This window comes from Vespa velutina, chromosome 10 (genome assembly GCF_912470025.1).
Source record: "Vespa velutina chromosome 10, iVesVel2.1, whole genome shotgun sequence".
In the NCBI taxonomy this organism is placed as follows: Eukaryota; Metazoa; Arthropoda; class Insecta; order Hymenoptera; family Vespidae; genus Vespa; species Vespa velutina.
Window position 1 is genome coordinate 8,055,542 of NC_062197.1, and position 17,396 is coordinate 8,072,937.

The 17,396-nt window shown below is 34.2% G+C and overlaps 1 protein-coding gene across 2 annotated transcripts in view; it reads right to left on the reverse strand.

Moving 5' to 3' along the window:
- Window positions 1–11: 11 nt before the first annotated feature.
- LOC124952454 (polypeptide N-acetylgalactosaminyltransferase 2) overlaps window positions 12–17,396 on the reverse strand; it is a 98,035-nt gene continuing 80,650 nt past the window's right edge. For both annotated transcript variants that reach the window (XM_047502344.1, XM_047502343.1), the window contains 7 exons: window positions 7,313–7,411; window positions 6,588–6,655; window positions 6,242–6,493; window positions 5,763–5,978; window positions 5,468–5,687; window positions 5,160–5,370; window positions 12–3,396 (listed from right to left, as the gene is read on the reverse strand). In XM_047502344.1, the coding sequence (XP_047358300.1) occupies window positions 3,127–3,396; window positions 5,160–5,370; window positions 5,468–5,687; window positions 5,763–5,978; window positions 6,242–6,493; window positions 6,588–6,655; window positions 7,313–7,411 (1,336 nt within the window). In that variant the 3' untranslated portion in view covers window positions 12–3,126. The remainder of the gene's footprint in view (window positions 3,397–5,159; window positions 5,371–5,467; window positions 5,688–5,762; window positions 5,979–6,241; window positions 6,494–6,587; window positions 6,656–7,312; window positions 7,412–17,396) is intronic.

Here is a 17,396-nt window from a genome sequence, read left to right on the forward strand (position 1 = left end):
TTTATGTATATATTTATGTATATGTAATAATTATTATACATTTGCGAATAGGATGGAAGAGAATGTTGATCCTTATGTTTTGAAAAGAAATTAATCTATATAAAATAAAAAGATGATATTGAGGACAATTTCGGAATTTTAATTTAAAAAAAATTATTTTTTCAACATATGCGATCTAAATATAATCGATGCTGAATTATAAAATCATAATGATTTTATTTTTTTCATAATATGTACTAATCGTCTTTAAAATATTCGTTATTTTTTCGAAATATTCGATTATGATTACACTCTCTTATAGAAAAATTCATTTTTCTAATTATTCAGAAGAAACCGCAAATAACAATACGTAAGGAATAGTTCGCTATACAGCCTTCGTATTTTACTTGTAACAACGTTTCTTCGTCAATTACAAAGATATTTTATAGGATACGAATGTTAACATTGACTGATTACTTATTATCTTAACTTAATCTCGAATTTTCAGTATTATAATACAGTTTATATACTTGGAAAGTACAATGTTTCATTCTTTCATTAATTTATATTTATATTTTCACGTGATAAGGTTTATTTACAGGTATCAGCGTAATTATGGTAGAGAAACTTCGTAGTTTCAACTTGTTCGTCATGCACGGAAGCAAAGAGAAAAAGTATTCATATTTTTTTATTATAGCAAAGAAGTATTATTTCGAGAAGTTAGGACGGGAGAAAGATAATTAATTAATAGAATATATGAAATTATTTACAAGGTCTTTTTTCATATAATTCTGTGGGAGTGACCATCTCCATTTTTAATAAAGTAGGCATTCGTGAGGTTGAAATTGGCCGGAAAGCGAAAGACCCAGGTTCAAATCCTAGTTCAGAATACCCCAAGGCCCAACTTTCATCACGAAGTCTACAATTCTTGCACCTGTACGCGCGCCTACCACATTTTCACTTTGCGAAAGTATCTTAAATATGAAACAGACGCACAGAATTCGTCTATATTTATGTATGTACATAACCAACATACACACAACATTACAATTCATATAAATTATTCATTAATTTATTTCAATGATATTTTTCTTTAGAGTTAAACATTTGAAAAACAAATCTTCATCGAGTAAAAGTTTGTAAAATGAAATTTAATTTTCATAAATTTTATCGAATAAAAATTAAAAATTAAATTTAAAGATAACGCATAAAATTTGGATGATAATGTTACGAATACGCAGGCATGTGTAATGTATTCACGTGTTTATATCATTTTCTCATTTTCTAATTTAAATGTACAATATACTTGTTATTAACGAACAATCGTTTTCTTTCTTTCTGCCATCTCTCAAGAACATATCGATCATTTATAATATCTACACTAAACATGTTATCGCCTATTTAAAGTACCAATATGTAAAAAAACAATCTCCCAACAAACATTTTCGACTACGGTTGTCAACATTGAAGATGACACTCGGATGGGCGCAATATTATACAAAAGCTCAATGCAAAGCGCGCAATATCGTACAATATTAAATTTCAAACCTCCGATAGATGCGAATCCGGCGCAAAAACGGCGGCAGTTATAATCGTTTATCGGCGGAAAGTCGAGGCCATAAAAAAGCCATCTCACATGCCGATTTGCCTAAATTGTAAGACCTGCGTCATATTGCTATATAAGTCACCGTGTATATGTACTTTCGCATTTGCATTTAACGCGTTGCGGAGATCCTTGTAATAATTAATTATACTAATTGTTTCTATACGTTTCACCGAAGAGATCTAAACGAAATTATATAGTTTATCGATTGATCGGTCCGCAATGTGTTAAATCATTACACGCTAATCGTATCGCGATTCCCATCCGTTTGCACAACCAAGTAAATACATATATAATTTCTTACAAAAATAAATCTCTTTATCGAGAATCATAGAGCGTGGAGTTGAAACATTCGCTTTGTTTCACGATTCCAATCTAACGGATTGGAGACAAAAAATATCGATGCAATCGAACGCTCTAAAAATTGATTAAAATCTGCTATGTATATATATACACACACATATACACACACACATATATATATATATATATATATGTATGTGTATGTATGTATATATATATATAAAAAAGAAAAGAAAGAAAAAAAGAAGAGAATGGACGCAGCGTAGATGAATTTTTCAGACTCGTAAAGACGTGACTAAAAAGCTTCTCGAATCGATCTACGACCTATCGTCGACCATCGATAATCGTCAAGCCGTAAGAAATAATATTCTCGTTCCTCCACGCATGCATCTTTTCCTAGATTACAATAAAAAATAAAACTTGTGGAAAGCAGACATATCATCGCGAATGACTAGTAAAGAGTAAGAAAAAAAAAAAAAAAAAAACATTAAAATATTAATAATCGAACCTAGGATTATCTCATGTCAAAACGTACACACATTGCTCTATCGATTCTTTGTTCTATATAACGTATATACTAGTAAAATTATAATCTCAAATTGGTATTCACAAGCAAAATCTCTCGTCAAGTATCTTCTATATTAAAATACCACAATACTGAAGTAACGTCCAACTTAAAAAAGGGAAGGTAAAGGAAAATATATATTTTGAAAATAAATGCATAAAAATAATCGCTCGAGCGATTGTATTTTGAGATCATTAGATATTTAAATATTCGCGCAAATCAAATCGTAAGGGAATTTCGATGGGAACATGCGAAGTCCTTACACTTTTTTTTATTGTATCTTTTTTTTTGTTTTTGTTTTTGTTTTTTTTTTTTGGTTTTTTATATCATGTAGCACGTTTTATAATATAAAAAATCCGGAGTCATCGTACCGATTGGTTCAAGAAAAAAAAACCGAGAATGTGGTCCGTGATTCGTTTCAAGAACGACGATTTTTTCTAGGCCCAAAGAAGATGATGATGAAGAAATAGTAGTAGAAGAAGAAGAAGAAGAAGAAGGAAAAGACGGAGAAGAAATCTCCCTTCTCTCTGGGACGAATTCGTTTCGCACGTTCGTTTTAACGATCGAACGAACGAAACAATCGATCCTTTGGAAGATTCGGCGAGCTCGTGAGACGAAAGACGTATTATTACGCGGTCGAGTAAGGTGATTGTTCTCATCGAGAGGACGATGGAAGTTAGTGAGTGTGATTGTAGAGATGCCACCTCTGCGTTTCCGCATTAGAGTCACATTTCTCCGCGGTGATTCCACGTTGAGCGTGATATCTGGAATCCACGCAGACGGGAATCCTGGAGTGCCTTATGAGACCACCTTCCAAGTGTCGCCACTTCTGATTTTCGCTGCCGTCGCAAACCTGCATGAGGAGCGTCGTACCTTTCGCGTAAAGTGGTAACGTCAGACAAAGATCGTGATGCTTTATCAGACCATCCTTGGTGAGACCCCATTCCTGAAATGGTTAAATTATCCATAATATAGCTCTCTAAACTTATATCTTACCATTCGCTTTTTTTTTTCATTCTCAATCAAAACTTTCTCTATCCACGAATCCTATGATACATCGTGTTAACTAGTGAAGAACTAATCGATCATAAATCATAAAATCATATTGCTTCTTTTGTAAATCTTAATGAAACTGATATACAGTGTGACCAGTTTAAATGTATAAACCCGATAATTTCCCTAAATGTTAAAAATGGAAAAAATCTTTCCTATTAATGTTGTACAACATCAGTTACATCATAGTGATAATTATTAGACTTTGCGATAATCACGAAAAGCCCTGCAAAGATCATGTTTAAATGTATAAATAGAACCTTATATTTTTTATTACATATTTTTGTCATTGTTATCGAGCTATTTTCAAAACACTACTTACATTTCATACGATTTATTAAGCTTCAAATTTAGTGTAGAACTGTCATTGACATTATCCGACATATTTAGCAGAGAAATACTTAGTCCGATCTGATTTTGTATGCTTTTAGATGGAAAACAATTAAATTGTGCTACATCAATGTAAAATATATATTTTGTATTTCTAATAACGGAGAACATGTAAATAGAAAGAGGTTAATGATGATAATACGCCGAAGACAAGACAGTGGAGAACAAAACAGATTGAATCGGATTGATTCTAAAGCGAATGGATCGAATCGATTAAGACAGAATACCCGAGAATAGCGGAAATTTTTGAGTATCTTCAGATATTTTTGATTATCTTTAATAAGATACCCAAAGATAGCTGAAGATAACCGATGAAACTTTAGACAAAACCGCGGACGAAATCGCGAAGAAAATTCTAGACAAAACTGCAGATGAAACCCCAGATAAGACCCCAGACGCACATAAACTAAATGAACCTAAACTCAACCCGATTCAACCCGACCCGACTCGCTGAAACCAAGGTAAGCTAAGCCTACCCTTTCCTATTTCTTCCAATTCTATCCTGTTCCATCCTGTTATGTCGTTTCTGTTCTGTCTTTGACATTGGTGTGCTAACAATATTAGTATTTCTTCATGTATTCTTCATTAGTACTTCATTAGTCTTCATTAGTACTTCTTCATGTTCTCTATTATTAAGAATATTTTCACACATTTTGCATGAATGTGGCTCAATTCGATTATTTTTCGTCTAGAAGCATACAAAGTTTAACCGAACTACTTCCTCGTAGAGTCCATTACATAATGCTAATGACAAATTTGAAGTAAAATAACTAAACAATAATTTATACAAAATATATAATGTAAGTAGTGTTTTGAAAATAGTTTTTGATGTCAGCTATAAGAATATATAATAAAAAATATAGAGTTCCATATAAAAATGTAAATGTAACGTTTACAAGGCCCTTTAAGATCATCGCAAAGTCAAATAATTATCACTGTGATGTATCCCCCTTTATATTATGCAACATTTGTCTAAAATATTTTTTTGCATGTTTTATACTTAAGGAAATAATCACTTGTATACACGCAAACCAAACATACTGTATATACATATAGTTTTATTTTTCTAGAGCGTACAACTTTCAAACGTAATAATGTATCACATTACGTTAAGAAGAATCTATTTTGAAAAATTGAACGAGTAGAATCGAATCGAAAGGAGTAATTTATTAGGTGTTCGAACATTTGGACAACGTTTGTTTTCCCAGAAAGTAATTGAAGAAAATACTTCGTTACGTTCGTTAAATGGATCGTACTGGTACGTACTTGATTGCCACCGGTATCGTGGCAGGGATATAAACCAACGTTTCCATCTAGCAAATGGCCCATGCTATCCAGACAAGCCGTGCCTTGCTTCAGAGATCCTCCTGGACCACCCTCGCTCGTAGGGATCACCAATTCGGGGTAGACGTGTTTCAAATACCAAATAAAGGGCTTGCAGCCCAGCTCTCGTTTCAGTTCCATTCTGTCTTGAATACTGTTGAAAAGCAGTAAAAGGATTAGAAAAGATATCGATAGAACATCTAAACGAATTTTGATCTTTAAAACATAGATCTCTAAAGTAACCTACTTACTTTCCATAAGGAATGTTCCGTGCAAGAGGTACAGCATTATAATAAAATTGTTTATATTCATCCATCCATACTTCAGCGGCACGTCTCGTGTTCCGTGCGAAAACATTCCCACTACCACCAGGAAATGAATAAGGATGACGTTTTCTAAAGACATGGCCTACTCGAGAACACGGAATAATTTCTAGACTGCCACCGCATTGCCATACTCGGAAGGATATTTCTGAACAAATAATCAAGTAGTTTGTAGACATTTTGAAATAAAATGAACTTAGAGAGAATTGTTAAATTATCTCACCAAGATTTTCACCACCCCAGACGTCCATTTGGGTGTCATATTTTCCAAGTTTCTCGAAATAAGCTTTATTGATGACAAATAATCCACCAGCTATCATCGGCGTTCTGATTGCTTGCGTTGGATCCTTTTGTCGCGCTTGTCTTTCAGCTTGGCTCAAATATTCCCATTTGAAAACCAAACTCCAATCGAAGCCTCCTCTCAAATCTGCCGATGCACCTATTATAGAAAAAAAAACTGTATTGATCCAATTTTTTCAATATAGGAATTCGAAATTTCTCGTAAAATCCCGGTTTTCCACATTCCACGTTCATTTAGCAGAGAGTATTGAAACTCCCGCTCTTTATTTAATTTATCATTGAAGTCAATTTCAAACTATATTCGATGGTTTTCATTTTCTAACGAACAATACGTGTACTCCATGGCCACTTGAACTTAAAGCGAGAGTAATTTTTCAATGACAATAGAGACGAGCAAATTACCGATATATTGGAACGTATCCATGCTGATAACGTCGATTACAGGACAAACAACTCTCGTTGGGTCCTCTGCTACTCTTTCTAAAAGGGGTTGCAACCAATCAGCATTGCACTCGCAGTGAGAGTCTAGAAACGTTAAAACGCTAGCAGTGGCCGCATCTGCGCCTCGAACTCTCGATCTCATTAAACCTTCTCTTTTTTCGTTTCTGATCACTCGTATTTTGTGAATCCTTGACAGTTCTTCGCCATCTTCAGCTGGAATGATAAATGAAATTCGTATGAAAAAATTTTTCCGATTGTAGATACATATGTAAAACAAAAATAAAAAAATTGCAGTCGAAGTACTCACGATGATCGCTAAAATCATCGACCAATATGATCTCCTTGATCAGATGCTCAGGGCTTCTATTGAGTACGCTAAAAAAAGAAAAAATAATAAGAATAAAAAAGAAAAGAAAAGTAATTAAGAATTCTCGTTAATTCGAATGGTCGATTTATATGGTCGCCTTAAATAAATTTAAGGCTTCGTTACGCCTCTTGGTTCAACCTCTGCAAGAACTTGCCGACTCTTGACTACCAAAACTCTCCTTCATCTCTTTTCCTTCCGGTCTCGTAGATGGAAAAATGTTTTAATTAATACGAGACCGAGTTATGAGAAAAATCTCTGATTTATGCTCGATGCCAGAAACTCGTGGAACGAAGAGGAAGGAGGAGGAGGAGGAGAAAGAGGGGAAAAGAGAAAGAAAGAGAGAGAGAGAGAGAGAGAGAGAGAGAGAGAGAGAGAGAGAGGGAAAAGGAGAGGCTTGAAAAGGATCTCGATGTCTCGCCTACTTTGAACGGATATAGTACTCGTGACACGCGATGGAACGATGGAACGACGATTAGAAAATTCCATCGGCCGGTATTCTGAATTTCTTCACTTTTCTAGAGTTACTCGTATATAGTAGAAACTTTATTTTTTCTTTTCTGTCTATCCTTTAAAACCGATTATATCGAAACGTTCATTCGTTCGTTCGATATAATATTCATGAAAAAAAAAAAAAAAGTATAAACGATTAAGAAGGGAGAACTTACCTGACTACGGTTCTTAACAACGTCGATCTGGCCTCGTTATGAAAAGTGATTATGACGGAAGTTGGTGGAAGATCTCTTCTCCATTGTTTCATCCGACACCTGGAACAATGAGACTAATATTGTCAAGAATGCGAAGGACTTAAAAATAACTAAATTATAAACGCAGACGGTTGTGGTTTCTAAGATAGCACGATATCATAATCGAATAATATTAAGGCAACTAAAGTGGTTTCCTTGAAAGTACTTGCATTATAATTCAAGAAGAGACGTTAGAATAGGAAGGAGAAGGCGGACTTTCGTTTCGCTGAAGTAAGTCGACGCAGAAGGTACATAAACGTGGTTAGGTGACTAGCACGATCCCAATATGTCGGACCCTCTCCTTCGTGAGATAAACTCATGGGACGTGTGTGGAATGTATTTATTTTATACGGGCGCTCACAAGATGCATTTCCGATGGGAAAAAAATTCTCTCTCTCTCTCTCTCTCTCTCTCTCTTTCTTTCTCTCTCTCTCTCTCTCTCTCTCTCTCTCTCTCTCTCGGCAAACTCGAGGAGACATTACATCGCTACGCCATTGAGAATTACCAGCAGTCTTCTCTTTTACCAGATAATATGATTACCGAGATATTTTCTTGAAATCAGAAAAGGTTCGATAAATGTGACTTCACTAGGAGAATTAAGAAATTCAATGTTTCGAGTTACCTCGATGGATTTCAAGGGTAATTAAAAGTTTACGTAACGTTCAAGAGTATATCGAATTTGAGTTAGAGGAGAGTAATTTCGCAAGTATTTCCAGAAGATATTATTCCCTTCGCAGGACGAGGACCAAGGAATGTAGCAGATTAGTCCAAAGGATTTATACATTCACTCTAAACCTGTGCGAACCGGACGTGGACATATTTGCTGGCTACTGAAATTGCAAACGAGCTTTAGAGAAAGAGAAAGAGAATGAGAGAGAGAGAGATAGAGATACAGAGAGAGAGAGAGAGAGAGAGAGAGAGAGAGAGAGAGAGAGGGAGAGAGAGAGAGAAAGAGAAAAAGAGAGAGAGAGAGAGAGAGAGATGGCATAGCCGCGTCCACGAGACGAGACGGATCATCCGGACGGTTTAATTCGAAACTTCAATTTGGTGTTGCGCTGTCCTGGCGCTTAAGTGGATAACGCGACTGGACTACCGATTTTATCGGCTGTTCGAAATTCGCGTACGCATCGAAATATCGATGTATGCGTACACATATCTATGTATTTGAACACTAGTACGAATCGATCGATCGTACGAACGCGAAGGTACGGCAACGTAAATTCGTTTCGATATTTCACGAATTCTCAACGCTATCTCTATTTTACTCTTTATTTTCATATTATCATATACGTAAAAACTAATGATTAAACATCAGTATAATGAAGAATGCAACATCATTGATCGATTCGTATTAATAATGGAAAGATATTCTACCGAGAAAATCATGAATACATTGACGAGTAAAATAATAATAACAATAATAATAATAATAATAATAATAGTAATAATAATAATAATAATAATAATAATAATAATAATAATAACAATAATAATAATAATAATAATTTATATATCATATTTTTTAAATTAAAGGAATTATAGATTTATCGAGATCAGTTAATTCAAAAGAGTCTTCGATCAAACGAATTCGGAATACTTTCTCCCACGGTCTTTCGATAATCAAATGAAGGATAAGGGCAGGTTTGAGCTTAATTCCGCGGGAAAGCATTAGCAAAGCTCAGATTGGAATGCACTCATGTATTTTGCGAGCTACTTTTGCGACAATGACGCTAGTAGTACTCGACAGGAAAAATAAGGGGAGCATGGAAGAAAAAAAAAGGAGAGAAAAAAAAGAAAGAAAAAAAGGATTCGACCGAGTTGAGCGGGAGATGGAATTAGGACAAGCGTTCAGTGCCACTTGGAAAATAAAGTTTTTCGCTCGTATGATTCCGAGCAATCTGCTCTTCGGACATCGCCAGTGAGGGTAATTGCGGTGCTGGATATTGAAGTTTTAATTTAACTTCATATTTGTCGCATCTCCACAGCATAGAAAATTAAAATCTTTGCGACTATTTTGAAGTATTTAAGCCGTCTCTATAATCTATACAAACGTTTACTTTTACTTTTCTTCCAATGTTATTCCTTTCTTCTCTCTCGATATTTTTCGATTTAATGATTATTAGACAGATAAGCATATAAATAGATAAATAAATAAATAAATAAATAGTAGTTGGGAATAAATTTGGTTTATGTAATCGTGAACGTATTTCGAAACTCTCAGTATTTCCATTAATATTTAAATGCGCGGGATATTTGGTTAATGACGATCGACATATGTAAATGAAATCTCGTTCTATGCTTATTGGTTATGAGTTATGAATACAGAGGACAGTATATATTCTTGATAATGTTCCAAATGGATTAGTATTGTAGGAGTGATCTTTGTAGCTCGTATACATTATATATTTTGCTTACGAGAAGTCTACTTGAGAAGGGTTTATGAGGGCTTTTATGGATTTGGACAATTTCGAATTTGACGTTAATCTTTGAGATATCGCACAATATAGAAATATAGAATATCGTTAAGTTATAAATTTATGGAATGTGTTATTTAAGACAAATTGAATCTTTAATTTTTGATTTTGTATTGTTCATCAAAGGACTCGTTTCACGAAAAAAGTTACTTTTTACTTGTTTATTAGTTCTAGAAAACGAAAAAGCTTTTCCGTGCTCGTACAAACCAATAGAGAATCGTCAGACTGAATCACGAAATCGAGGAGAGAGCGAAAGTACGAACTGCGTGTTATTTCCACGAAATTGTGTTGCATAAAAAAGAATACCTACTTCAAGTTCCCGTAGATCCGTAGATCTTAAAACGGTGCGGTTTCCGAAGCGACGTTCCGAGTTCCTTCTGGCTATATATTTCTCCAACTTCGAAACGAAGACACTTTATTTTTACGACTGGTTGCCTTGAACTCGAAGAAAACAAAATAACTTTTTTACCTTTCGACCGAAGTCATAATTATTTTACTTTTTAGTTAGATATACTAATTTCGAATTTTAGATATTAACAAAAGATTTTCATCGATGAAAAACGATACTGCTCATTTTGTTAGCCCTAGTATAGTAGTGATTAATAAGTCGCTTTCGTTCGCTATTACAAGAACCCTCGTATATTGCTTGGACGGTTCAAAACGACGACCTCGTAAGCAAATATTATTTTAACGTAGTTACGAGAAGGAGCGAACGAACACATCGATGGTTGGTTGGCTCGTGCAGAAACTTCCATTGATTTTCTCATTTAAACTTGACCAACCGATAAAATCGAGACTCGATTTTTTTTTATCGAATTATCTTTTCCCGATTATCAAATTTTACACTTATTGGTTCGAATTTTATTGTGCCACGAGGTCGTATATGTGTGTGTGTGTATATATGTGTGTGTGTGTATATATGTGTGTGTGCGCGTGCGCGCGCGCGTATGTGTGTGTGTATATATATATATTATAAATATATAAATATGTTATATATTACACACATATGGCTAAATTGCGGCTCTTTATCACCTTCTTTGTGGCACTTGGTTCAATAATCGATTTTTCAAATAATTTATGTAGAAATGTTTTATAAATTGCTCTTTGAATTCTTTTTTTAAAGGAAAGAATATTTTTTCGATTTTTTTTATTTCACAATTTATTCTCTAGCTAGAACAATAAAATTATGAAATTAGTATAATTAGTTGATAGCAACTTTAAATACATAGAATTACATTCATAAATGTCAAAATGTAAATTTTTATAATATATCGTGTTTCCAAAAATAAAAAGAAAAAGATAAATAAAAGAAATAAGAACTACTAAAATTGTTAAAAAATTTATAAGTAATAATTATTCTAACAATTGTAAAATGAAATTTAAAATATTAGAAAAACTATCATTTAAAATTTATTTCGTATCAAATATAACATTTTCCTATTTTTGATTCTTCTAAATATATGAACATTTTCACATGGCTCTCAAGACTATTAAATTTGGATACTCTTTTTATTTAATATAATTTTTTTATGATAATATAATGATTTTCTTAATTATTCAGAATATCGGTATTACATCGATCCAACGAAACATTGTTAGCATTCTCGCGTCAATGCAAACGCGAGAGATGAATTTTAGACGTTTCATCGATCGATTAAACCTACGCCCACATCGAAATGTCGTTTTGCAATGCGCGCACGATATCACGAAAGTGCATACAGTTGTCGACGAATAATAACTGTTTAATTAATTACTTCGACGAACCGTACGTGCGAGCTATCGATGTCGTTTTAAGAAGATCGATCGTATTCACCATAAATTCGGTTTATTCGTCGAGAATGTGAATCACGTGTCAGTGAAATTTATGGATTGTCGTATGAATAATAGCTTGTTTTTTCTTCTTTTTTCTTTCTTTTTTTCTGATATATATATATAATATATAAAAGTATTAAGAAAAAAAGATGAAAAGTAGAAAGAATGACGTTGATAGGTTTGTCAAAAATAACGTCGTAATTCCTAGCTTTGTTTCTGATACACTTTTTTATTTCTTGTTTGGCAAAAGCTTGCAATAGTATAAAACGCTGAAAAGAACGTTGAATCATAGGGAATCGTAAATTTGGGCGATTTTATCGGGAAAATTTCGAATTCTGGAAAACGGGGAACGAGGAACGGGGGGAGAGAAGTGTGAAAAAAGGCCATAAAATCTCATCGAACCGAGACCTCTGTTCTCTTTTATGGCACGTATAAATACGTGTATATCTTCAAATCTGACGTGAAGAATCTCGCGGAAGTATACGTAGGTATATCGCGTTCGAGAGTCGCTGGCATCGTGAATAAAAGATGCTTGAGTTCCGGCATGCATCGTGAGCGTTTCTTACTGTCTTACGTTATTCGGGATTCAAACGTACTTTCTCGAAAGCTACCCAATTTTTCTTTTTATATCAAATAAAATCTGAAGAACGATTTCCATCGCATTTAATTAACTTCGTTGTTTTATTTCCTGATCAATCTTTCGAATTAGAGACCCTATTGATTTGTGCGGATTTCAATCGATTTTCTCTCTGACCGAATGTATTCGGACTGCAACACGCGACAATTTCAATTTACATCGATCGTTGGTAATTATTTCATTAAAGTGCCTCCTGGATGTAGAACGAAATGTAGAACGGATGTAGAAGCATGCGACCATAATTATATCCGAAATTTTATGATCGATCGTTGGAAATGATCTTAAAGAAATCAATTGATAAACGTACTCGAGAGAGAAATATAAAAAGAGAAAGAGAAAGAGAGACAAAGAGAGAGAGAGAGAGAGAGAGAGAGAGAGAGAGAGAGAGAGTAAAAGTAACTTTGTTTTTAATAACGTCAACTTTAATTACGAGTTAGGTGTTATAGTTAAATGAGGAAGGTACTCAACGAAAGAACTAATTACGAGAGACTCTCGAGTGGGACGGTGAAATCCCTTCGCGAAAACATAGAATCGTTGCGTTGTCTCGTTGTATATTAATGGCTCGTTAAACGAGCTTCCTCATATGAGCTAGGGTAATATCTGGAATAAAATTTCGGAATTGAGTTAGCATGCCAATCTCGACCAATCTAAAGATGATTTCTTTTTCTTCTTCTTCTTCTTTCTGGAATTAGTTCTCTCGAGGACTCTGATAAGAGAAGAACGAACAGAAATTGAGTGATAATAAGTAACAAACATGTCCAAATGAACGGGATGGCTCGCTTCAAATAAGCAATTCGATATGGCTGAGTGGATATTCCAATGCTTTACCCGTGGATTCATTAACCAATTTCTCCCAGTTCGAGATTGGCTCGTTAATTAGCCTTAACTGTGCTGATCTCATGGCAAGCATACTTTTTTCAAGTGCGTTAATTTTTGTCTCTTTTCCTCTCTCTTTTTATCTCTTTCTCTCCATCTCTTTCTTTTTTTTCTCTCTTTCTGTCTCTCTCTCTCTCTCTCTCTCTCTTTCTCTACTTTTATCAAATATATTGAATTATTATTATTTCGTCTGATCCAATATACTTCTTTATGGAGACAAAAATAATATTGTACGAATTAATAATCGTACAATATGATACTTTTAATGACACAAGTAATGATACGTTTGAACGTAATAAAAAATAAATAATGGGCGTGACAGAGCACGTTTTCCGAGTCATAAGTTATAGTCGGTCGAATAAGAATTACGAGAGTATGGAAGAACGCGCAACGGTAAGTCCGACTGTCGATTTCCGAGTCGTTATGATTTACGAGACCATTTTACGAGAAACGAGAGGATGCTTTCGGCACTCTCCTCGCGAAAGAAAAAAGAAGAATCATTTGAACCGCCGATCGAACCACCGACCGCCACTTTTAAACTTCTCACTTTCCTTTTTACTTTTTATCGAAAGACTCGTTTTCAAATTCTTCAGTTTCGTTCTCCAATAATCTTTATTTTCTTTTTTTTTTTTTTTTTGTTTTTAAGTAATCAAGGACGAATATTAATGGAGGAAAAACGTAAAAGAAAAGAAATAAAATTTTTAATTCTTTTGATCGAAGTTTAGGTTTTTTGAATATCTCATTCATTCATCATATTGAGTATCGTATCCACTTATATATATTAGATTGTTTCAAAAGTTTCTTTTGTTTTTAAATACTGCCAAATAAAAGCTGCGCGCAGATAGCAGAAGAAATTTTGATAAAAATATATTATATATATATATATCTGTATATATATTATATATATAATCTATATATATACATAAATTTTCTCGAGATGTCGAATTGATGATAGGCAGAGGTACAACGTAAGCCTGTCGATAAGCGGATCAGACGTTGGCTTCAAGCCTTACGACATTCCGACTTCCGATCGTTCTTGCAAAGTATTCGACACTTTGCAATCGTAGCTCTTGCGGCTTTTCTCAACGCGAAAATGCCTAGGAAACTTTTTCTCTTATACCTTTTCTATCTCTCCACCTTTCTCTCTCCTTCTCTCCCTCTCTCTCTCTTTCTCTCTTTCTTTCTCTCTCTCTCTCTCTCTCGTTCTCTGCACCAACAGCTGCAATCCACAGACGCAAATGCACAGAACAGACAGAGGAACTTTTCTCTTAGCGGAATATACGTGCTCGACATGTGTATGCATCCAACCAGTGCTTTTCCTTGAGAACGGACCCATAAGTCGTCGTTTTCGTCGTCGTTCTCCTCGTTGTTCGAAACGTTAGAAAACGAAGATACCTCGTAAAAATTTCCGAGGACGAGTTTTTCCTTTTATGAATTGAATTAGAACTGAGATACATATATATATATATATATATATATATATATATATCACGAGTGATAAAAATTTGAAATAAACCGTTTGTTAAATTTGTCTGTCGGAGACATTTTTTTTTATATTTTACGAATTTCTCATTAATTAATTTCGAGAATAAGAGTAGGAAACGATCCATATAGATGTTAACACGTAAATATATCGAGTTAGGTAGAATTTTATCAGTCTATCTCTCAATGATAAGCAGATTGTTCCTGGTAGAGAAGTTATTAAGGATTATCCTCTATATTACGTATTTGCGACGTTATGCAAATTACTGAAGGCCCTCGGCAAACTCTGGAGCACGAACTTGGAACTCTTCTGTCTTTCGTTCGCATGCACGCCTGTATGATTCAAACTCCTACGCCAGCTCGACTTTACTTAGTTTAATGTTCGTAACTTAAGTGCTAGAACAAGTAAAGTTAAGAAGTAAGATCTCGAATATACTTTGTCAGCAGTATCATTGTTTTGATTCGCCTTGTTCGACAGAGCATAAGAGTCACGCTTGTTCCTACAATATTTACTATTTGTTATACAATATACCTTGGTGTATATATTAAATTATACACGGTTAAAAGTTTGACAGAGTATTATAAATATGACAGTTTACATATACGTTCTAAAGCATTAAAATTCTTTAAAAACATTTCTGTAAAGTCACGATCATCCTAGAAAATATCCGGTTTCACTTTATTAACCTTTATACGTCAGAAGATTCGTACGTGCTTCATTTTTCACACGGTAGTTATATAGTCTCGGAAATTACGATTATTTTAATTCGACTTTGACGATTCCAGTTTAGTCTTCGATATTCGTACAAACCATTAATCGAGATTCGAAAACATAATAGTCTTCAATTGTATTATATAATTTTTGTAAAATATTTAAAGAAACAGAAAAGTTACAGTTCGAAAATACGAATTTTGCTCTGCGATATTCATAGAAATTATTGGGTTATAAATAAATATATAAATAAATAGTACTCGTCATAGTAGAGTTTTTGAAAAAATATGGAAAAGAAAATGCATTTTAGTTGCTCCGGTTTCGTTGAAATAATGTTCCTATAAGTTAGAACTTATCCTCTCACCTTTTCCGCATTCAAGCCAACGCTTCTACCAAAAATCATTTTTCTCCTTGAATCTCTTGCCTTGTAAATTCGCTCGAAGCTTTATCTATAGAATTTTTTCAAAGAACTTTTCAAGATCGGAATTTTAATCGATAAAACATACCAAGAGATACTGCATTTTCGTGTTTATATACTTTCGTAACACACGTTTATGGCACTTTGAACATGGATACAATTTTTAGAAAGCTTTTACATGACCTTATATAATAACGTTAAGATATTTTTATTTTCTTGCAAAACAAATAAGACGAATTACAAAATTCAAACGAACCATTGAAACGTGTTATTTCTCATTTGAGAGAACAGCGAAGAGGTTCGAATTTAAGATCGAATTTATGATGAATGACCTTGGTAGGAATGTCGTCAAACGACTATCGAAATGTATCGTTAACGAGCGACCAACTCATCCATGCAATTTGAGATGCAAATTGATCATGGGTGTTCTATAAAACTCATAAATTCTTTGATATTTCTTTTAGCTCGTAATTTAGCCAGAAATATTTCCCGTGATGCTATTATTATAATATCAATGGTTATTAATGGAATATCTCTCATATACGTTTCTCAAATACAGTTCTCCAAGTATTTGAAGTAGCAACGATTAACATACCACTGGACTTTGAACGTATAAAGGTAGATCGTTTCACTTTAGATTCCTCTTTTGGTCTGACATTCCTTCTGGTTTTGATACGTTTTATAGTTTCACGCTCTTACCATATTGTTCTTGCGGAATAACGCGAGACGTTCGCGTCAGCTTAATTATTCTCCACCTTTATTTGCATTATTCGAATAAAGCTCTATTCTTCTTCGCACGCGAGATTATATCGAACGGAGCTCGTAACGCGTGACTTATAACCCTATTCAACCGACTGGGGCTCGCAATAAAAATACGAAGGCAGTACGCATAAATCTGTCTGAATTCAGCTATACACCTACATATATATATATACCTAATACATACAGATATATATATATATATATACACATACATATATACGCGTATCAGTGTGTTATAGAGACTACACGAACGTTCCCTATCTCTCGGTACAATTTTTAGATTTTTAGTTTTATTTAGGTACGCCGGAATTGGCCAACCCAGTGAACTCTGTGCGATCGTCCTATGAAAGAATTGAATTCGTCATGGTTTCATCACTTTTATATGTATACGAGGGACGAACAGATCCTGGCCGTTTCATTCGACTTTAGGAAAATTATGTTCCTTGTACCTCGTTCCATTTTCAACCTACGTTTCATCAAATCACCATATTCTCTGCTCTCGTCAAGAAATAGATCGCTTTGTTCGATTGATGAGAGAAATCGCAACGTCGATGGTGTTAGATCGTTTGGCTTATGTCGCTTAAGAACTAATCTATCCTTAGGTGGTCTTAGCAAAGCGAGGATGCTTCCTCAGAATGGCATTTAGTCGATATGGTAAATGTTTGACTTGGCACGACTAACGTGCTAAGTTGCTTAAATTTTTGTTTATACGGGACGATCTACTTGGCCCATTTTAGGCTCCAAGAGAACTCGATATTTGTGTTTTACGCTTTGTATGTCCCTTCCATTATTCATTTTATTCAGATTCAAAATATATATTTACGAAAGGTAAT